Raw genomic sequence first — 21,894 nt, 5'->3', positions numbered from 1 at the left:
TAAAAACCAGCTAAAAACTAAATAAAAAAACTAACTCTAATGAACATTCCCAAACTATTTAAGCTATGGCAATAAAGACCTCCTCTCAGCCTCTTCAGTTTCTTCAAACTTCCCAGGGCCCAAATCCGTGCGTAACGCCTGGTCAGACGCACACTAGCAACCGGCGCAAACATTTCCTGCTTGGCTCCGGAGGCAAGGGGAGATCTCCGCAAGCCCCTTCCCCGCTCCATCGTCTACGTCTGACTCGGCACTTTTTAATTAAAGCTTTAAATGTGGCCGAGCGACCGGACTAAAGTGGGGAATGAGACCGGGCGGGAAGCAGACAAGCCTCAAGCGCTTGGAGTAACCTTGTCACTTCTAGTTTGGTAAAGTCAAAAAGGTGCAGTGAACCCTCCTCATGAGCTTCAAGGGGTCCCTCCGGAGCGGATTCGTTCTCTCTGGAGTCCATCTGTGTTGGTCGGACACATTGTGCCAGACAGTGTTCTTTGAGCGAAAGCCTGCAAAAGCTGAGACGTAGCAGATGCATGTTTGGGACTGAGAAAGAGAAGTGGGACTGACTGCATACATGTAATTGGGGACAATAGCCGGCTGTCACGCTAGTTTGCCAAGCCTAATCATTATTTAATAGACGGGTCACCTCCCCCCACGAACAATGCAATAGTCTCCGTCCTTTACTTTAAGGCCTTCATTGATTCAAGTCTTCTGCCGAATTAGACCCCAAAAGCCGTCCGTCCCTCCGTCGCCCGCCTGCCCACCCGCTCTCTCGGGCCTTCGACTGAACAAACAGATTAAGAAGCACCTGCGAGGGGCCGAGCACCCTCAACTCCGGGACCCTACACTACGGCTAAGACCGGGAGAGACGCCGTGTCCCGGGGAATGGAAGCCCCGGTGAGATCTAGTCCTCTTTAATCCGTGTTCAAGCAATCTCCGGCTTTTGATCCCCTTAGGAACCGCCCAGGAGTTTAAAAGAAGCAGGGGAAGACAATTTAAAGTGGCTCCGTACCATGCGCCGCATTCACCGAAACCTTTTGTCTGGGATCTGGCTTTTGTGTGGCGGGCGGCTTAGCGCTCCTCCGTAGGACTCCTCCAGTAACACTTTATTTGTTTTCCAGCTAGTCACTCGGACGAGGGCTCCGACGTGGACTCTGAGCCGGGTCTGCCTCTCAAGAGGAAGCAGAGGCGCAGTCGGACCACCTTCACGGCGGAGCAGCTGGAGGAGCTGGAGCGGGCTTTCGAGCGCACGCACTATCCAGACATCTACACGCGGGAGGAACTCGCTCAGAGAGCTAAACTCACCGAGGCTCGTGTTCAGGTTAGCGCCCTCCGATGAAAAAAAATCGCCACTGTCAGGTGATGAGTGGCTCTGTCATGGATCATGCGGGTGTTAAACGGCATTGGGATGTTGCCACGCATTCCAAGACGTGTTAAGACTTCAAGACCTCTACCCCGCATTAGTCGGGAAGGTGGCGTGGGGGGGGGGTTCCCCAGACATGTAGAGAGAGACACACACACAGGCACACACACACACACGCACACACACACACACACACACACACACACACACACACACACACACACACACACACACACACGCGCACGCACACACGTGCACACACACACTGCATCCACTGTATGTGAGGACAGCTTCCCATTTTTCTCAGCGGCGATGTAAAGATCCCCAGAATACATCACGGCTCGTTCAGATGGTGCGCTGATACAAGCATTAACAGCTGGAACGGCCCTCTGGCTTTATATGAACCCGGTGACTCGCCGCAGTACACAAAAGATGTCTGTGGTTTCACTGCACACTCCTCATATTAAGATCTCTATCAGTTTGGCTTCTTGTAATGGCACAGTGAGGCTTTATTTTTACATGAAGTGCTGAAAAAGTCAACTTTTCTTTCGTGTGGTCAACAGATAAATCAGTGTTTCTCAGCCTTTAGTGAGTCAAAGCAGCCATTTAGAAAAGCCTCATATGAAAATGTCACCAAAATTATGAAGACTTGGTTTCTACAAAATAAGGAAAGGAGAAAAAAAAAAAAAAATCCGGTATTTTCCGGACTATAAGTCGCTCCGGAGTACAAGTCGCACCAGCCATAAAATGCCCCAAAAAGTGAAAAAAAAACATATATAAGTCGCTCCGGAGTATAAGTCGCATTTTGGGGGCAATTTATTCGACAAAATCCCACACGAAAAACAGTCATGAACGAACAACAACAGGCTAAACAATAGCAACAACAGGCTAAACGATAGGTATGCTAACGTGACAAACACAAACAAAGAGCTGAGAATGGGCCTGACGTAACATATAGAGTGATTAAGGACAACTATTACATGAATAACATGTTTATAAAACCATCGGTGTCACTCCAATTCATTAAATCCATCGATCGTTCTTTGTCAACAATGGGTGCGCGCGGCTGAGGGCGCTTGCACTTCAAAATATTCCACAGGCTCATATAACGATAGATGAACTATATTTCAAATAACTATAATATAAGCCAATAATATTATCAAACCATCCGTGCACTTTAAATCCATTAAATCCATTGATCAAATTCCTCGTCCTTTGTCAACATCGCCGCGCGTGCCCCCTGAGGTCAGCCTCATCTTTATTCCACACATCTAGTATATAACTATATTGTAGCGTTAACAAAGTACAAGGATAGATGTGGGTTTGGTAAACGACTCTTTATTAAACAAAACAAACTTCCAAGCGTGTGGCGGCGTGGACTTCCAGACACGAGAGCTCCATGGCATAGGACCGGGCGTGTGTAATGGCCATGTCCGAGCCCCATGCGCCGTTTGCGGACAGCCACTCGGCCGAGCGCCGGCCCCCGACTCAGTAGAGTAGGACCGGGCGTGCGTAAAAGACATAATAGTTTTTCAAACCTTCTATGTCACTCCAAATCCTTAATTCTTTCAAACTCTTTGTCCTCCGTGTCACTAAGAAATGATCACCGCTAATGATGCCGGTAGTCCTTACGTGGGTACGTTTGTCCTTTATGTAAACAACTGCCGCGCCACGCCGCGCCGCGCTGTGCCACTGATGTCACTTGAAATAGTAATCCATTGGTACATCACGGTTCTCCAAAGTTTCTTTCTGCTGCTCGATTACTGTTTTCAGCTGCATATTTTAAAACTTTAAATTTGTAACCTGCAAAATATGAGTTTCTTTTTGGTGCCATTTTTCTTAAGCCCACCCAGTTGATGAGTCATGGCCAACGGTGAAATTTAGAGCGCCCTCATCCAGTTTCGTCTGAAAATATAATTTTTTTCAGATGTAGTTTTTTGTTTTGTTTATTTGGTTGTTTTATCAAAGTCAAAGTCTGCTTTATCGTCGATTTTTTTATATATATACTAAGACACACAAAGAGATTGAAATTACGTTCCCACTATCCCTCGGTGAGATAGTACACATATGCATACAAACAACACAAAAAAAACCAAGAAGCCACAAACAATGAATAAATAAGAGTGTTGAATAAATGATAAATAAACAAATAATAATAAATAATAATAATAAATATAAGAGGAGCAAAAATGGAGCAAGTGTACATACAGCGGACAGTGGACTTGGATATGGTGCTTTAAAGTGTTAATTGCTTTATTTGATGTTTTCTCTATTTTTTATGTTTTGAATATGTTCAAGATAAAGATATAAAAGCATGTGAAGTGATCAACTATACTAAAAATAACATGGGAAGTGGTCAACTATACTTGTAAGTGATGTCTTAATGATCAAGTAAAAATTTGGGAAAAAAAAAACATATATAAATCGCTCCTGAGTATAAGCTGCCCCCCCGCCCAAACTATGAAAAAAACCGCGATTTATAGTCCGGAAATTACGGTATATATACAGTATATACATAATATATGTGTGTGTTTATTTTGATATTTATTTATTTGTCTACTTTCAGGTGTGGTTCAGCAACAGAAGAGCCCGATGGAGGAAGCAAGCGGGAGCCAATCAGCTGATGGCGTTCAATCACCTAATCCCAGGCGGTTTCCCTCCATCGGCCATGTCGGGCCTGCAGCCCTATCAGCTGCCCGAAAGTCCCTATCCGGCAACTTCAATAGCCCAAGGTAAGGCTTTGCTTGACAAGTTCATTTTATTAGGTGCAGCTGCACATCCGATTTGGTATTGGATTTTTTCCATTTTTGTTCTATTCCGCGCGTGTGAGTGAAACTCACCGGCAACGTTTTTATAATCCACTTGGATGGTTCTAAACTGTGTCTCTTTGATTGCAAACAGCAAGCGAACAGCCCAGCACGGTGCATCGACCGCAACCTCTGCCGCCCACGTCCGTGCACCAGAGCGGGCTCAGCTCCTCGTCCAGCGCTCAGGACGCAGGTTCGGCGTACTGCCTGTCGTCCGGACGTCACGGCTTTTCGGGATACTCGGACAGCTTTGTGGCCCCGACAGGACACGCCAACGCCGTCAACCCCGCCGCCATCGGCAACAGCCTCTCACCTCAGGTTGGTTGGTGGCCGGGCGGGTGCACGCGTTATTTGCCAAGACATTGATGAGGTCCTTGTTGGTGTTGAAAAAGGCCGAATTTCATTTATGTTCATCCAGACGGGTTGATGAATTTGCAATGCGGCCGGCAAATGTCACTCTCCAAGGCGACAGATACGTATGAGTGTGCATAAGTATGGCTTTGGCGGGTGACACAAATCAAAACTGAAAAGACAATTATGACCGATTACACAGTCATCAGGCTCCATCAGTGGCTTCCTACCGGGCCCGAAGATGCTCTAACAGGCGGAAAACGAGCTTTTAGCCTCCACAAAGGGTGGTCGGGCCAAGATGCAATGCATGCTGGGTACTAATTCCCATGAGGGACAATCTCAACGTCCTGTCAGAAAGCAGATAAAAATAAGTGCCTGAGGCCAGCTTGCTACCAACCTGAACGCATGAGTTTGGATGCAAACATAAAAGGGTGTCTTTAATTCATACGGCCGCCCACCCTCCAAGTCAAATCAAGTCAAGTCAAGTTTATTTGTATAGCCCTAAATCACAAAGAGTCTCAAAGGGCTTCACATAGCCCAAAATTGACAATTATTCTCAAAGCATCCCCTGATCATAAGCTCCCAAAAGGGCAAGGAAAAACTCAAAAAAACCCTGCCAGGGGAAAATGAGAAACCTTGAGAAGGGACCACAGATGGAAGGATCCCCCTTTCAGGACCACCAGCTTGTAATCGATGCAGAGAGGGCACAACTAATACATAATATGAAAATCAATGAAAAAATGGATGTCGGAGGTGCCCTCGATTGTCCTGGCAGTGTCTTCAAGGAGGTTGAGCTGCAGTTTCTTCATCTTGAATTGGCCCCCGAGAATCCAGCTAGCCGCTATCAGCTTTTGCGCCACCTAACCTCCTCCCCAGCCAGGGAGGGGGTGGGCAGAGAGAACAACACAAACTCCGGCCAAATCGGCCACTCCAAGTTAGTTAAAGGCCATCTCATAGAAATGTGTCTTTAAACGTGTCTTAAATGTTTCTACTGAGGTAGTAGTTCTAATATCCATTGGTAGGGCATTCCAAAGCTCTGGAGTCCAAATAGAGAATGCTCTAGAACCTGCAGACATTTTCTTGGCCCTCGGTGTAACTAAAAGACTAGAGTTTTGCGAACGAAGGTTACGAGACGGAACATAAGGAACGACTAGGTCGACGAGATATGAAGGCGCTAAGCCATGCAGTGATTTATAGGTTAGTAGAAGAACCTTGAAGTCACATCTCAAATGGACCGGGAGCCAATGTAATTTGGCTAATATTGGGGTAATGTGATCAAATTTTCTTGACCGTGAGAGCAGCCTCGCAACGGCATTTTGCACTAACTGTAGACTTTTGATACTGGACTTAGGAAGACCAGAGAATAATACATTACAGTAGTCTAGGCGCGACGTGACGAACGCATGTATAATAGTTTCCGCATCCCCGGTCGAGAGGATCGGACGAATCTTAGCAATATTACGAAGGTGAAAAAACGCAATCCTGGTTATATTCTTAATGTGTTTTTGAAAGGAGAGCGTTTGGTCAAATATTACCCCGAGATTAGTTACAGTGTCACTCTGAGTGATAGTACGGTTATCTATAGTTATAGTGGTTTCCTTAAATAAGTGTTGATAACGAGTAGGACCAATTATCAACATCTCAGTTTTATCTGGGTTAAGACGAAGGAAGTTGAGAGACATCCATTGCTTGATTTCCGCGAGGTACGCCTCGAGATTACAACAGTCCCGCGGATCTGTCATCAATAATGGCATATATAACTGGGTGTCGTCCGCGTAGCATTGAAAACTAATATTATATTTACGTATTATGTCCCCAAGCGGAATCATATAAATATTAAATAAAATCGGTCCGAGTACCGATCCCTGTGGGACACCACAAGTAACATTATAGAGCTTAGAGGACGTATTGCCATGGACCACACGGTGCGTCCTGTCTGATAGATAGGAATTGAACCAGCTGAGTGCTGACCCTGAGATACCAACACAACTTTTAAGACGCCCTAATAAAATATCGAAGTCTACAGTGTCAAAGACAGCACTAAGATCGAGTAGTAACAATACAGACGACGTATTTGAATCCATAGCTATGAGGAGATCATTAGTCACTTTAGCAAGTGCTGTCTCTGTGGAATGATTAAATCTAAAACCAGACTGAAAAGCGTCATATCAATTATTAGCGATCATGTAATCAATAAGCTGCTGCGCTACTACTTTTTCAAGAAGTTTTGCTATGAATGGGAGGTTTGAAACTGGCCTATAATTACTGAGACAGTCCGGGTCAAGATTTGCTCGCTTAAGTAACGGTTTAATAATGGCGGTTTTAAAGGTTGTTGGCAGTCTCCCAGAGGAAACAGACAGACTGATTATATTTAAGACGGACAGTCCTAGAATTGGAAATAATTCTCTAAGTAGTTTGGCTGGAAGCGGGTCGAGTAAACATGTTGTTTGTTTAGCCGCACTAACCAATTTTGTAAGCATTTCAAGGGACACGCTTTTAAAATTTGAGAGGGTTATTGCATGATCCCCAGCGCTAGTAACCGGCGGAGCGATTGGAATGGTATTCTTGATCTCGTCCCTAATGGACTCAATCTTTTGAGCAAAAAAATTCATAAACTCGTCAGCTGAGTGGAAGGAGCTATCGGGGGTCGGCCGGCGCAGAGTTAGCTTTGCCACTATATCAAATAGGTATTTAGGATTGTTTTTATTGAGATTAATGACTTGCGAAAAATAACGAGTTTTTGCTAAGGTAAGCGCATCTTTATATTTCAGGAGGCTGTCCTTCCATGCCTGATGGAAAACCTCAAGTTTGGTTAAACGCCATCTGCGCTCATGCTTTCTACATAATTGTTTAAGTGTACGTGTTTCATCTGTGAACCACGGAGTTGGCCATCTACGGCGAGTTTTCAGACGTAGCGGCGCCACAGAGTCAATGGCTTTTAATAATGTCGCATTGAATTCATTTGTAAGATTATCAATAGAGCCGCTGTATTATCCACTGAGGATGCGATAGGTTCGAAATGAAGAAGTAGGTGTTGCCGCAAAATGACTTTTTGCCCAATTCATTTGCCATTGTTGAAAAGGTGTGCTAAATCGAGCACACTGTTGCTTTGCATCTGAATCTTTCACTATTTGTTCACATTTCTGTGAGACTTTAAGATCAATTCATACACTCGCGGGGTCACAAAGCGAGCGGCACGTCAATAAAAAAAAGGCCAAAGGTTGTGCGGCCGGCCTACTGGCTGGTTTCAGCATTAACCTTTAGCGGGCAGTGGAGGAATGTCAGTCTGGAATTGCAATCACACGTTTGCCGAGTGTCTTAATTGAAGCCAATGAAGTCATCTAACCCGTTGTAACGCGGTGTGTAATTTATGCAAATGATTCACTTTGTTGGCTAATTTCTTTTAATTTGTATATTCATCCCAGCTGTTTGAATGCATATAGCAACGCGGCATTTCGGATTAGGAAACAATTAATTTCCTGATTCGGGCTAAATAAGAGAGCGGGAGCGATTACGTTCAATGACATTGAGAGTTAACGAAGACTTTTGGAACTTCACAACCTCGTTTTTTTTTTTTTTTTTAATGGCTTGTTTTCTGGGTTTTCAAAAAAGAATCACTTTTTTTCATATTTGTTCAAATACTCACCCGTATGACCCATTCGGTGTGTGAAAAAAAACGGTCCCCACCTCTTATGTACAAGAAACCGCCGCACCAGAGGAAAAACAACCAATCAGAGACAGATGGTGATTTATGAGTTGTCAGTCAATTGTCAGGCACAGTTTACAGATCACATTTCTAATGTACTACTCTCAAGTCATATAATGACAGCTTTTACAAATATGAAATTTATTTTCATTTGCAAACCCCCAACTTAAATCTCCCTTATCTGCTTACCTGAACGGCAGCTTTGTGAGTTAGCCAGACTTGTCGCTACGTCCGTCAGACTCGCATGTTCCGTTAACTCCAGATATGGTCATATCAGGACCAAGTGACTGATGTGGATAAGGTGGACTTTTGATGAAGGAGATAGTTGTCCGAGATATTAGAGAGCGATCGCTGTCTCCGCTTTAGCTGCATAGTCCCTCTGCTGATCTGGTGCATACCGACGCAATCCGTTCTCACCGAGGAAGCGAGCGGCTAGGATTTGCACCCCACTGAGAACTAGTCTCCGGAAAAACCTTAAAACAGACACACCATCGCCAACTGCTGCCGGAGAAATGTCGGACCGCCGACGCGTACTATTTCCTAACACTAAACGACCACTTGAGAATAAAAGTCAAGCAATGCATCTAATCTTTTTTTCTAGACACGTATCATGAATCTATCCATATAGTATGCACATAATAAATACCTTACGCTATTAGAATTCTGTATGAAAAATGTGTACAGTCCAAATTGTTTTACTTCATTACATGCTGTTTACATTCAATGTGATGCTACCAAAAAATATTCCAGGTCCGAAAAAAACGCAAGCAAAATAAATGTATGCTTGAAATTCAACAAATCAACTTTAAATCTGACAAAACCCTGAGTGAAAGTATTGTGATCATGTGATCATCTTTAGGAGTTAAATAAGGTTGAACTTGAATTGACAAGATATGAGGTCTGATCAGTCACAACCTGCATGACATCGAATACATCAGTCATGATCAGAATATACATACGTGCCAGCTGGTGGCTATTTTGGTAAGCTTCATTTCCTGCATTAAACAGCCTCATATCGTTGTCATTTATTATTTCTTCTCTTTGCATTCCTGGCCCTCACCTTTTCTTTTCATTGCACAGACTGTAGCGCTTCCCCTGTAAGTCACCCCCCCTTTTTTTTTGTTTTTATTAAAAAAAGTCAATTTCATGACCTTGTTTCTCACACAAACCTGTGCGCAGCTGTTCATGATGTATCACCATCAAACTGCAAAGAAAATATGCACACAAGTTGCACTGCGGTTTCGACACATCGGCGACGTCTCACACGCGCACACGCACGCACACACACACACACACACACACACACACACACACACACACACACACACACACACACATGCGCACGCACACACACGCACACACCACTACCCCTCGTTCCCACGTACCCTTTTGGCCTCTAGGCCTCACAAGGACACGGTGATTTTAGGGCATCAAGAGATTTTGAAAGAGGGTGTGTCTTTAAACAGACACACCAGTTTGAGCGCAGACGTAAACATAAATTTAGGACACTTGAAAGTTGCAGAAATGGCATCTTTTTCTATTTTGTGGTACAAATACTGAACTAGATTAGACTAGAAACGCTTCAAAACAGAAAAAATACTCTAAAAAGCATGATTTTTGTTGGCTTATTGCAGTGAGTATCTCATTGTTATGTTTTGTATTGTTTTTTTGTTTTTTTTATCTCTAGTGGACGACGGCTTTCTCCATCGCTCTATTAATCTCTCTCTTCTATCGCCATCTCGCTCTCGATCTAATCGAACGCGACGTTACAAATTGCCCTTTTTCCAAGTCTGAGGGCAGGTATTTAGTGGCAGTCCACTTGTGGTGAAAACATGTTGCCGCCTTGCCCCATCCAGGAGTCTGAGCGTCAAACCCTAACCTTCCTATAGCAAGCGATAGCCGTGGGCTCCTTTGTCCCCTCGTCAGTGAAGCGGAATAAAAAGAAACCATATGTATGAGGTTAGCCAGCGCGGTCTCACAACGAACAATGACTGCGCCTCCACTTCTCGGAGCCCACCTGAGTAGACTTGATTGAATGTCTTTTCTTCTGTCTTCTAATCCCCCTCCTGGCTCTGCTCTCCCCTGCAGGTGATGGGCCTTTTGAACCCAGGCGGAGTACCTCATCAGCCTCAGAGTGACTTTGCTCTCTCCCCTCTGACCGGAGGCTTGGAGCCCAACGCCGGCATGGCCGCCAGCTGTCACGGCTCTCAACGACTGGAGGCTTTACCGGGTCTAACCGGCATGCCCGCCCTGCCGAGCACTCAGTCTTACTGCCCGCCCTCCTACACGTCGCCAGCCTACGCTGTTGACCACCATCCGTCGTACCAATACGGGCAATACAGTCAGAGCAAGGTAAGCCGGCCTGAAGTCTTTTTTATTTTTTCCAACAGTGGAATGGGAAAGAATGACACATTTGTATGAAAACTAAAGCAATAGTTCTCATAGGGAATAATGTAAATCTAATGAATGGGTTACAGAAAGCCATTTACAAAAAATACTATTTAGGGAGAATAGCTTAATAAACAGAAAAGTGTAACGTCAAAGTATGTTCTCGCACCCTCTATAAATGCATCACATTTGAAATTCATACAAATTTGAAACTTGTATTGATATAAACAGCATTCCATTTCTTTGAATACATTGATGCATTGTCTTTTATGCACGTAAACTGGTCTATTCATTAATCTGCGGCTCTGTTGAGCATTTTGGTATAGGATTTGGGACTAACGTAAACCATGCTAATTGCGCCGACCCTTCTGATGAGTGACCGTCTCAAATGGGCTGGCCCTGCGCTGAGATTCCACGTACATACATTGTTGGCCCGGTTACCTCCGTTTACATTACGCTCATCAAACCAGCCAGGTAGTTTGATGCCGAGGCATTTCGGCTGCGGCTGCGGTGGCGGTGGGGGTTGGTTCGCTTGCTCACTCGCTGTCCTTTCGTGAACCCCCGTGATGATGAGCTAGCCAGCCCATTGGACTCGAGTGCGGCTCACCTATCCATGTAATGAGCCCCGTGTTGGCCTGACTCAAAGAAAGGAGGCACTTACCAAAATGTGTGTTTGACAGGAGGGAGGGGTGCGTGTGGCTTCTCGTGGGGGTACATGGTGACCATCAGTGGCTACATCTTGAGCTCATTAATTTAGCCCGTCCTGGGAGAGATGTTGGGGCAGGAGAGACATATTTGTGAGGAAGGGGCTCTTTAACAGGGGGCGATTATGACCCTTGGCAGGCTCATATTGAAACCATGTGTCCAACAGGAGGTCAGATTTACTTATTGATCAACGGAGCAGAACTAGAGGGATCCAGGCGGAGGGTTAGCTTTGCTTTGCTTTGCTTTGCTTTGCTTTGCTTTGCTTTGCTTTGCTTTGCTTTGCTTTGCTTAGGTTTGCTTAGGTTTGCTTTGCTCTACCAACCATCAAAGGGGGGGGGGGGGGGGGTCTCAAGAGATCCCCAAAGCTCTGTTTTTATAGGACGTTTATTGTTCAACCCAGGACCTGACTTTTCCATTCTCACCTGCTCTTAAACACTTTCCTTTGCTCCTTTCTCATCTTCAGGTGCCTTTTATTATTTAAAGCCACCTTCTCTTCAACACGGAGGCTTCCCTGCACTTCTAGTCGGACTTAGCCGACGTCTCCTCTAGACCCCCAAGCGCCAAGCACCCCAAGGTCTACCACAGAGATGGCAAAGGGTTGCATCGCCGCGATGCAGCGTGTACTGATGGCGGGCGTGCGGGCTGGACGGGAATAATTAGAACCAAAGGTGCAGCAGCCTCTCCAGTTACCTCGTGAGTCTCGTCATGCGCCGAGGACCGGGCAGGAAAAACAGGATTGGTGGTTGGGGGTATTTTTAATACATTCAAGATTCTCGACTTGATTTTTGCAACCTGTGGCGGACTTTAGCTGCATTTCCAAACTGTGGGGCTCCGACACAAAGGGTGGAGCCTGACACGTTGATTGGTCAGCATCCCATATAGACACCTCTTTTCCTTTTTCTCTCTGGGACCAAGTTGAGTGAGGATGAATGGATTTCTTTTCCTCGTCAAAAAGGCAGATGTTCTTCTGGAAGCTGACAACGATGGAAAAGACATAAAACTACCCTGATGTAGTTTCTCGTTGAAGACGGCTTAAACACACACACACACGCACACACACACACGCACGCACACACACACGCGCGCGCGTGGGGAAGAGCCACAGGTCGTGTGTGAAACGGGACGAAGAGACGACCCAAAGAAAGTGCAATACCTTCATACCTCATAAACGAACGCAGACCACATGTGCACGAATGTGTCCTACAAGAAAGAATTTTTGTTTCGTCATTCGTTTTGGGTTGTGTGCATGGCCAATCAGGGGAACGGTTGACGAAAAGCTGAACTAAGCCAAAAAAATGGAGGAAGAAAAGCATTTGTCTACAGGAGAACACATTTGACACTTCTTTTCATTTGCATGTATTGAATTGATTTTGATCAGGATTTTTGTTCCATTCCTTATTTATTTAGTTTTGTCAAGTGCTCTGCGTATTTTGTGATTATGTAATCGCAAGTGCTTAAGTCTTAAAACAATGTTCATTATTCATGTGTTTTTTTTCTTCTCAAATCATATTGTATCCTCTTTGTTTGGCTTCAACTGATTTTGTTTGAAGACTGTGTACAATGCAGCACTATTTACTATTTATAATAAAAAGAGGTCGTGACTCAGTGAGTATTTTAGATGCGCATGCTTCCGTTTTAATTAGTTGTGCTGCTCCTCACGGAGTCCCCATCTCGGCCACCGGGGACAGTATGATACGACCAGACAGACGCAAATGTAAAAAAATGACAAAGGCTATTATAGTGCTGAAAATCTCTCTTGTACAGCATTTATGGTGACAGCGATCGCAATGTGTCTGTGAACTGCACAACTGGCGCACCCTCTTGGAGCACTAAATCATGAATATATCCTATTTCATAACCACTTCTTTGGACAAATTCCTGCTCTCGAGGGGCTCCTTTGCACCCCTTGATGACTAAAGCAGAGTTGCCATAAATCTCCCGGGCGCCCACTGGCCCACAGACGCTCTCGGACATCAGTCACTGACATGGGCTGCACAGGGTTCAGAGGTTCTTTTTGCAAAAAAAACCTTCAACCTCCGCAAAAAGCTGCAAATATCACTGGTGAGTTTTGATCACTCCCACAATTTTTTTTCTTCTCATGTGGAGGATTGAGGGATCAGGTGTGCAGCTGTTAGCGTCATTCATTTGTCACTCTGCTAGTGTGGGAATACATACGCGGAATGCATTTGTTGTTTGAAGGCATTTGGGGAAGCCAATGTGCTGTATTCATTTTGTACAATAAGATAACCTTTATTAGTCCCACAATGAGAACATTTACCAATACATTTTAAGAAATGATATAGTATATTTAATAACATGCTAAATATTGAAATAAAATATATCTAAATATTTGTTTTATTATTTCTGTATTTATTTTCAAAGTACCGTAATTTCCGGTGTATAAGCCGCACCGGACTATAAGACGCACCAGCTAAGATTCGGGGATATTTTAGGTTTTTTCTTACATAAGCCGCACCGGACTATAAGCCGCACGTGCACACGAATTTTTTACAAAGAAAGACAGTACACAGAAAGCCTTTTTGAAGTTTGAATAACATGTTTTAACATGTCTTTCTAAACATTGCCTGTGACGCAGCAGTAGTACCGCAGCAACACTGAAGTGTGCACGCGAGTTATTAACAAAGAAATACTGGACACAGAAAGCTTTTTAAAAGTTTTAATAACATACCTTAACATTTCTTTCCAAACACTGCTTGTGATGCGGCACTAATACCGCAGCAACACGGAAGTAACACAGCACTAATAGGGTTTGATTAAATAAAACATACCGGTAAAAGTCACTGAGACGCGGCGGTAACACAGCAGCAACACAGTAGCACAGCACTAACAGGGCTGGTTAAAGTAAAAGTAAAAAAAAAGAGCTTCATCGTCTTCATCTTCCTCCTGTGCACTGAAACCATCGAAGTCTTCCTCCTCAATTTCCGATTGGAATAGCGTTAGATATCCTTCACCACACACTTTCTCAGTATCTCTTTCGTCGTCGTTTTTATCCATTTCTTCTGCCATTTTCCATGATGAGGGTCTGTTCATGCTAATCTTATTCATGCACAAAGCGCTAAATTACATTAAACTAGCGAGCGACACGTATAGCTTCAGAGTAAACAGGACCACGAAATAAAGAAAAGGGTGCCGCAACACAATGTCATCAACATCGACTGCCTTTAGCTTAAAAGCGGCATCATATGCATTTCTTTTGTCCCCCATAATGACGGTTTGTGTATAAAAGCTTCCTTTCAGTAATGTCCGTCTTGATCGCGTTCTGCATGATGCGCGAAATGTTGTAAACACAAACTAGCACCTCTTCTTTGGCACATTATCTCTTCTTCGCCTGGCTCGCTCTTGCTTCCTGCTAGAGCGCCCCCTGGCGGCCGGAGGCCGTAAAAATCCATAAGTACGCCGTGCCGCCATTTAAGCCTCAGGGTTCAAAGTAACCTTCTGAATAAAATGCATTAAAAGTTCACATTCATTACAACTTGTTTTTGGTGAGCAAAATGTCAGAAGAATTGAATTTAAATGCTGATTTATTGGGTTTTAATACAATGCAGATGGTCCAAACAGCGCCACTGCTTTGTGTAATCTCTGAGTCACATGGCAGAGTAAGAGAAAGGGTTTAGAGCGCAGGTGTCAAACTCAAGGCCCGGGGGCCAGATACGGCCCGCCACATCATTCTATGTGGCCCGCGAATACAAATTGTGCATCAAATTCGTGTGTCATTACTAGAATTGCAAATTGTCTTCACTTTTAATATCTTTTTTAAAAAATATTTGACCAGTTTTTACTCGTCTGATTTGAAAACGAGTTATTTGTCAGTTTGTTTTGTAGCTTTTACTGTATATAATAGTGTTAAAAGTAAAAGTGATCAAGTCATCACAAAAATCACGGAAAAAGTCTTATATAAGCTGCACCTGACTACAAGCCGCAGGGTTTAAATTTTGGAAAAAGTCGCGGCTTATACACCGGAAATTACGGTAATCGCATTTTCTCGATTTTATTTGATGCTCTTTATTATATGAAATAGACTCTCACGCTGTTCTATCATGTTGTCTTAAATGTTGCCAACGCTGCATCCTTCCTTTGCAGCTTGGTCAACCTGGAAAGAGAATTCCCCGCATCTGTGGTCCCTGTTCAAGGTATTTTGAGTTATTCCTTGCCCTCTTGGGGGCTTTATATCAGGGGAACAACTTCATATTTGTCAACTGTGTGTCACATTTGTTTTAGGATTTTGCCTAGAGGCTGCCAAATCCATGTTGTCCAAATCTTAGCAGGGATTAGTTTTCTTTTATTTTGTCAGCACATCTTAATGACAAAAGCATAAGCAAGAGCTCACTCCATGTGTAGTTTTCAAATGAATTGATGATTCAAAGTAGAATTGCACTTTATTCAGTGCCATTCTTTTTCTCCCCCACATTAGTGATAAACTCTAATATACAATGACCAAAAAAGTGCACGAGGGAAGCTTTGAGATAGGGTGTCAGTCAAGCGGCAATACACTGGAGACAACTTAACCTTTGACCCCGACCCCCTTTGAAATGAGTAGACTACTTGACCGGAGGTGACAACAATCCATGAGTCGGTGCGCCTTCCAAGCACTCAAATTGAAAGTGAAGTAAAGCGGACAAAGGGCTTGAAAAAGAAATGTTTCCAATGGGAAGGAAGAAAGGCAGCAAATGCTTTGAATCACAATGACAGAGTGGAATGTTGGTTGTAGACTTGCAATTTTTTTTTTTTTTGCCTTTTCCTCAGGAAGAATTGAACCCGAAAAAGAATCAAAAGGGTCTTTATAGTATAATGTGTTTCATAGGAAACTGAGATTTATCAGTTTCTCTGGAGAAATGATCTACAGTACCTGCAGTAATATTCATCTTTTGTTTTTGCAGAGAAGTTGTGTATGCCTGTGAGTGCTGCAATATTGTCTTTCCACATGCGTTGTGTCGCTGTTTTTGTTAAAATCGCTTAAAATGTAATAACACATATGCAGATGCATCTATGGCGTTTCACAAGTTGCGTTAGCTTTAAACTAGAAGCACAATTATGTCGTTGTTTTAACCCTGTGCCAATCGTTCAACTTTAAAATGAACTATCCTTGAATTTTACTGCGTCCAAATACTGAGAATGTATTGAACTATGTTTGATTAGAAACTCTGATTATTCATGCACAAAGCTATATACAAGCATATTCATTTAAGCTGCGGCTTGCAGACCCGACCCCTGTTTGAGAACCGCTGCTCCAAAGAGTGGATGGGTCGAATGTTTTGTCAGTTACCAAGCCAAAGAAATGTCAGGAAATTTCACTTCAGCCAAGACCTGCTTATGATTTTGCAAAAAATCTGTACTATGATTTCTTTTGCTTTCTCTCTCTCAAGCCCCCCCCCCCCCCCCCCCACCCCCCAACCCCCACCCCCACCCCTCCCCCCCTACCGACCGGCCTGCTGGCAGCAATAGACAGCTGCCTCTGATGAGCACATAGAAGGGTGGAAACATGGAGAAGTGTGGGTCAACGGCAGGCTGGAATCTCCTCCCGTGAGGCCCAATCAGGATCAATATCATACACTCAGGCACGCACGCACACACCCGCACACACTGGGAGGCAGTGATGCCGACACATCTTGATGTGTGGTGGCGTTTGGTAAAATTTCAAAGTAGTTTTCATTTCACAGAACATGCCACTTTATAGTCTTAATGCAAAGTTGTTGTTTTTTTTGGGGGGGGGGGTATCTGAGACACAGGCCAATGGTGTTGGTGGTGCAGTTGTAAATGACAACCACAATACAATGATAAAGCGTAGATTGATGTAAAAGTACAAATATTTGTTTTGGGCGAATCATTTTTTTCCCCCGGATTTGTTTGTATTCAATGTTGCGACCAATCCGTGTACGCACGTGCATGTCAGCATTTCTTCAAAGTCAAATACAATGACATCCCACTCTCAAATTGGCTCTAATTAAGACAAAAGAATGGCAATAGTCACCAGAGACTGGGCGACATTCTTTTACCATGACATGGTAAGTGATTTTTGGTGAGTGGACGCACGGCTACAGGGCAGCTTCAACCTCGCGTTGACCCCGCATGATCTAAGTTGACAAAGTGGTGACGAAACGTGAACCACAGTCTGCAGAATTAACTTCAATTGCACAGCCGGATTGTGGAGGGAGGTGAGGCAGTGGAGGGAGTGCACTTTAAAAGAAAACACACGCTTCGAATTTGTGTCTGCGCATGCACATTTGTGAACAAAACTTGACATTTATAATTCAAATACGAATTGAAATATTTGGTATGACTTTTTAATAAGATCTCCAAGTCGGCAAATTTAATTGTCAACCTGCAAAACAAAATGACCAGTCACACAGGTTTGTATGAATGTGACAAGATTTGCAGTGAGCTGCTGTACAAACAACACCTTGTTAATTGTCGCTTCAATCAGTATTCATTTGACCAACATTCTTTTTTTTTTCTCTCTCTCAATATCAGAAAGTGCAAGTCTTATTGCCACCTTTGCCTGCCCATTATCTATCCGCTCGCTGCTTTAAGATTTGCCAAAGGGAAGAGGTGAAGAAATGAACTCATTTACACATGCTCTTTGTGCAATGAAATCAGCCAGGTCAAAGGTTTGTGAGGATGAACAGCGCTTGTCTAATTTGAACTATCCGTGGCAATCCCTGGGGCTGCAGGGACCTGCTTCCACTTCCTACGTTGTAATTGCCTCATCCTCTTTTAGAAGTGGAGGTCACCGTGTAAACTACCCCCAAGAACTCACTCTCTCTGAGAAACTCTGATGCCAGAGTGGCCCAAACATATCCTCCACTCACATTTAGGTCGTTGGATAAACTCAACATGCATTCTTGTTTTTATTGTTGGACGAGGCGGGATTACACATTTAAAATGAAACAATGCTGACCTGACGGGGACAACAAGGCGTTCTCAACCTAAATGCTATTGGAAAAATATTGATTCGGCGGTCCCTATTGAACTAAATTGTACTATACGTTATTTTTCGTATTCTTGAAAAAATAAATAAAGTACTTTCAGTCACGCACACCAAGTGAAGTTCAGTCCACTCGTCTAGTCGTCGACGACTCCCATGGACCAGAAACAAAACGGACAACACGTTGCAAAGAATCCTCGGAAAGCTGCTGGGGCCTTTCGCCGCTTCTGATGGACCACCTTGCAAGTTGGTTGAAGAAGCCAACGAGCAGCCATACCCAACACGGATGATTCACCATTCGACATTGTAAGTCATTATTTTTTTTTTATCTTGTGCGACATGCTGTGTATGTCTAGAAATTCCAAACTGTACAGCTGACATCTACTTGAAAAGGACGTGTCCTATTATTTCTGTCGAGTGATGATGTGACATGGCTTAAATGAAAGCCATAAAGTCCATTGAATCATTTGTAATAACTCGAAACATCTGTAAATTAATAAATCCTTTGTGCTGCATTTCCTACCCATTTGTGAATTGAGCGAGAGCACACATTTGAAATGAGAGAAAAATTCCCAGCCAGAGGCGTAGAAGCCACTTTCTTACAGCTGGCTGTCAAGCCAGCCTCCACTGTTGGCTGCACAACCAATGCCTGGACATACGTAAGTATTTGGGCTATACAATCCTAATAATAATAATCATCATAATGATTGACTCTTTTATTGTCAGGTTTACATGAGCATACATTTAAATCATCCCAGTACACACATGCACACGTCAATATTGACAGACTGGGACAGCGGGTATCTCCTCTTTGGCACATGGAGAAGGTAAAAGTAGGTCAGGGTGTTGGCGTCTGGTCTGGGGTTACCGTTGCATTAAAATCAACTTGGCAACCCACGCAGAAAGTACTAGTTAGATCGAAGATGAACTGTGAGAAAGCAAACATCCGTAATGAGAGCAAGAATGTACATTTTGTACTCAATTGGCATGCACTTACTTGTCGGAGGACTTCCGTCACGTTTGTTCCCAGGGTGAAATTAACACGAGCTTTTATATGCGCATACACTGTTGGGTAATGTGAAGAAAAAATGTCACTTGGAGGCCCCTGTATTTGTTGGGCCACTCACTCACTCACTCACTCACTCACTCACTCACTCACTCACTCACTCACTCACTCACTCACTCACTCACTCACTCACTCACTCACTCACTCACTCACTCACTCACTCACTCACTCACTCACTCACTCACCTTGTCCGTGGTCGATTATGACTTCACACACAGATTGTAGCAGAGCCTCGCTCAGTCTTTGAAGAGCTCCAAAGTTTTCAATTGAGAATACGAACTGGTCAGACGGTCGGTTGGCGATGGCCTCCAGCTCGGTCATTCGGGTCAGTCCCACTCCGATACTGAAGAGGGTGACACCCTGTTGTCTGAGGCGCCTGGCGGGCTCCACCACATCATCAAAGGATTGTCCGTCTGTTAAGACCACGGCGATCTGAGGCACCCCCTGGTTGGCTCGACTTCCGGCGCTTTCTGTGAAGAACTGCGTCCGTATGAAATCCAAGGCCCTGCCTGTCATTGTGCCTCCCCTCCGAACGGGGTAATTGTTCAGTGCGGCTAACAGCGAGTCCTTGTCCTGGTGTTCATTCAATAGGAACTCTCGAAAAGGGTCGTTGGTGAATTGGGCCAAACCCACACGGATGTTGTTGGGACCGATGTCGAAACTGGACACCACGGTTCGGAGAAAAAATCGGATCTCCTGGAGATTGTCAGGGGTGATGCTGCCAGAGCTGTCCGCCAAGAAGACCACATCAGCCACGCTGGCATTCTCACATTCTGGGAGCGGATAGAAAAAAGTGAGTACCTTTCAATTTGCATCCAGACATTTGTTTGTATTCAGTGCCTCAAATAGTGGCGCGGGAGGTTACCTGTGATGTTGAGATCTGAAAAGTAAAACAAATATGTTATTTAGTCCATTTCATTTCATTTCATTTTACTTTATCCATGCGTTTTGTGGGTGTGTGTGTGTGAGGGGGGGGGGGGGGGGGGGGGAATAAGTCAATCAATCGTTAAAACCATAGTGGCTACGGGTGGTCCCAATTGGGCACTTGCGTGTTGGAGCTTCCCTTGCAAATTATTACCTGGGATGATGAAAGCAGCTGTAAAGGAGTAAAGTAAAGGAGAAATACACATGATTTATTCCATTTTCATTGATGAATGTAGTTTCACGTCATCTTTGCACGAGGTTGGTTACTTGTGGTATCGGTAGCTGAAAATGAAATCAAAAAGACAAACGTCATGAATTGCATTTTGATTTCAGAATGTACAGTATTACCTTATCTAGACATCAGGCATTTGGTGAAAACAAATTCAAACGACTGTGGCTGTGGGATCATGTGGGGGCACAATGCTGGTTAGCTGCTAGCCCATTGATGCACTTTTAATCATGCTCAAACCAACTACAATATCAATATTATAGTATATATAAAACTATAGTTTTCTTGTATTGAAGCTCGGCTGACGTTTTTGCTCATATACTATTCTGCAGTAGCCACAACCGTTTCCGTCTTAGTCCTTTAGGCATTCGCTTCTAACTTTTGGCTCGAAGCAATTTGGTACTTACTCATTGGGGTCACTGTTGAGAAAAAGAGGAAAAAAAGAAAGATTTTTTGGACATTAGTGTATTTGAACTTCCCTTGTAGATCATTTTTCTGGTGTACAATGTGCATTGTCGAAGTGGGGTAGCTTACCTGGGTTGATGGGAGTAGGAGGAGGAGCTTGAAAGTAAAGAAAGAAAAATGTGTTTGAGTTTCCCTTGTAAATACTTTTTCCGGTATACAATGTGTAAAGTACAAGTGCGGGAACTTACTTGGGTTGCTGGTTACAGTATCTTAAAAGTAAAGAAATAGAAAAACATGCGTTTGAGCTTCCCTTATTCCCATCATTATTTTTTTCAGTGTGCAAAGTACAAGTGTGGGAGTGAGTTGTTGCTAGTAGTATCTTAAAAGTAAAGACATTCAAAAACATGTTTGAGCTTGGGTTTCCCTTTGAGGTCATTTTTCCCGTGTATGATGTACAAAGTAGAGGTGCGAGGCTTACCTGTATTGTTGGGAGTCGAAACTTAAAAGAAAAGAGAGAAAACTTGCTTACTCCATTTTCATTTAGGAATGTACATTGTTACCATATCTATCCGTAATGTTGTTCAAACGACCGCGACGAGCGATAAAGTTGTCAAATGGATCTTAGCTATAGTGTCAGACTGATGAAGTGCTGAGAATCAGTATCTCTTTATTGTCCCAAAAGCAAAATGGTCGCAGCAATAGAACACAGACCAAGACATAACATAATCAGCATTGGGGATGCGTGATCATTTACGAAGAAAGTATCGGAGAAAATTGATTTCATTTCCTGTCGATCCGGTGCTCGATAATGAAAGCAGTCTCCAAAAACCACATTTGTTGTCAAGATTGAAACGTTTTCTTTTTAACCGTACTTTGACTTACCTTTGTTGCTAGATAGTATAATCGAGTTAATCGATTTTGGATTGAAAATGGATTACAAATTAAAAATGATCAAATGAATGAATGAATGAATGAATGAATGAATGAATGAATGAATGAATGAACGAACGAACGAA

General features: G+C 43.6%; 2 protein-coding genes across 3 annotated transcripts in view; one reads left to right on the top strand and one right to left on the bottom strand.

Annotated features, from left to right (window-relative positions):
- The window catches only part of LOC148386916 (paired box protein Pax-3-like), a 53,594-nt gene extending 40,015 nt beyond the window's left edge, over positions 1 to 13,579 (top strand). Inside the window, exons 8-12 of the mRNA XM_088396242.1 lie at positions 1,113 to 1,312; positions 3,921 to 4,086; positions 4,256 to 4,479; positions 10,307 to 10,570; positions 11,775 to 13,579. Coding sequence (XP_088252368.1) covers positions 1,113 to 1,312; positions 3,921 to 4,086; positions 4,256 to 4,479; positions 10,307 to 10,570; positions 11,775 to 11,792 — 872 coding nt within the window. The 3' untranslated portion in view covers positions 11,793 to 13,579. The remainder of the gene's footprint in view (positions 1 to 1,112; positions 1,313 to 3,920; positions 4,087 to 4,255; positions 4,480 to 10,306; positions 10,571 to 11,774) is intronic.
- A 5,376-nt stretch (positions 13,580 to 18,955) lies between these two features.
- Positions 18,956 to 21,894, bottom strand: part of LOC148386915 (collagen alpha-4(VI) chain-like) — a 5,388-nt gene continuing 2,449 nt past the window's right edge. For both annotated transcript variants that reach the window (XM_088397210.1, XM_088397211.1), the window contains 10 exons: positions 21,357 to 21,377; positions 21,127 to 21,147; positions 21,008 to 21,034; positions 20,881 to 20,892; positions 20,512 to 20,526; positions 20,399 to 20,416; positions 20,186 to 20,200; positions 19,506 to 20,093; positions 19,252 to 19,319; positions 18,956 to 19,182 (listed from right to left, as the gene is read on the bottom strand). In XM_088397210.1, the coding sequence (XP_088253336.1) occupies positions 19,093 to 19,182; positions 19,252 to 19,319; positions 19,506 to 20,093; positions 20,186 to 20,200; positions 20,399 to 20,416; positions 20,512 to 20,526; positions 20,881 to 20,892; positions 21,008 to 21,034; positions 21,127 to 21,147; positions 21,357 to 21,377 (875 nt within the window). In that variant the 3' untranslated portion in view covers positions 18,956 to 19,092. The remainder of the gene's footprint in view (positions 19,183 to 19,251; positions 19,320 to 19,505; positions 20,094 to 20,185; positions 20,201 to 20,398; positions 20,417 to 20,511; positions 20,527 to 20,880; positions 20,893 to 21,007; positions 21,035 to 21,126; positions 21,148 to 21,356; positions 21,378 to 21,894) is intronic.

Source organism: Syngnathus floridae, chromosome 14 (assembly GCF_059516105.1).
Source record: "Syngnathus floridae isolate MCC-2025c chromosome 14, RoL_Sflo_1.0, whole genome shotgun sequence".
In the NCBI taxonomy this organism is placed as follows: domain Eukaryota; kingdom Metazoa; phylum Chordata; class Actinopteri; order Syngnathiformes; family Syngnathidae; genus Syngnathus; species Syngnathus floridae.
This window is presented reverse-complemented; position numbering and strand designations above follow the sequence as displayed.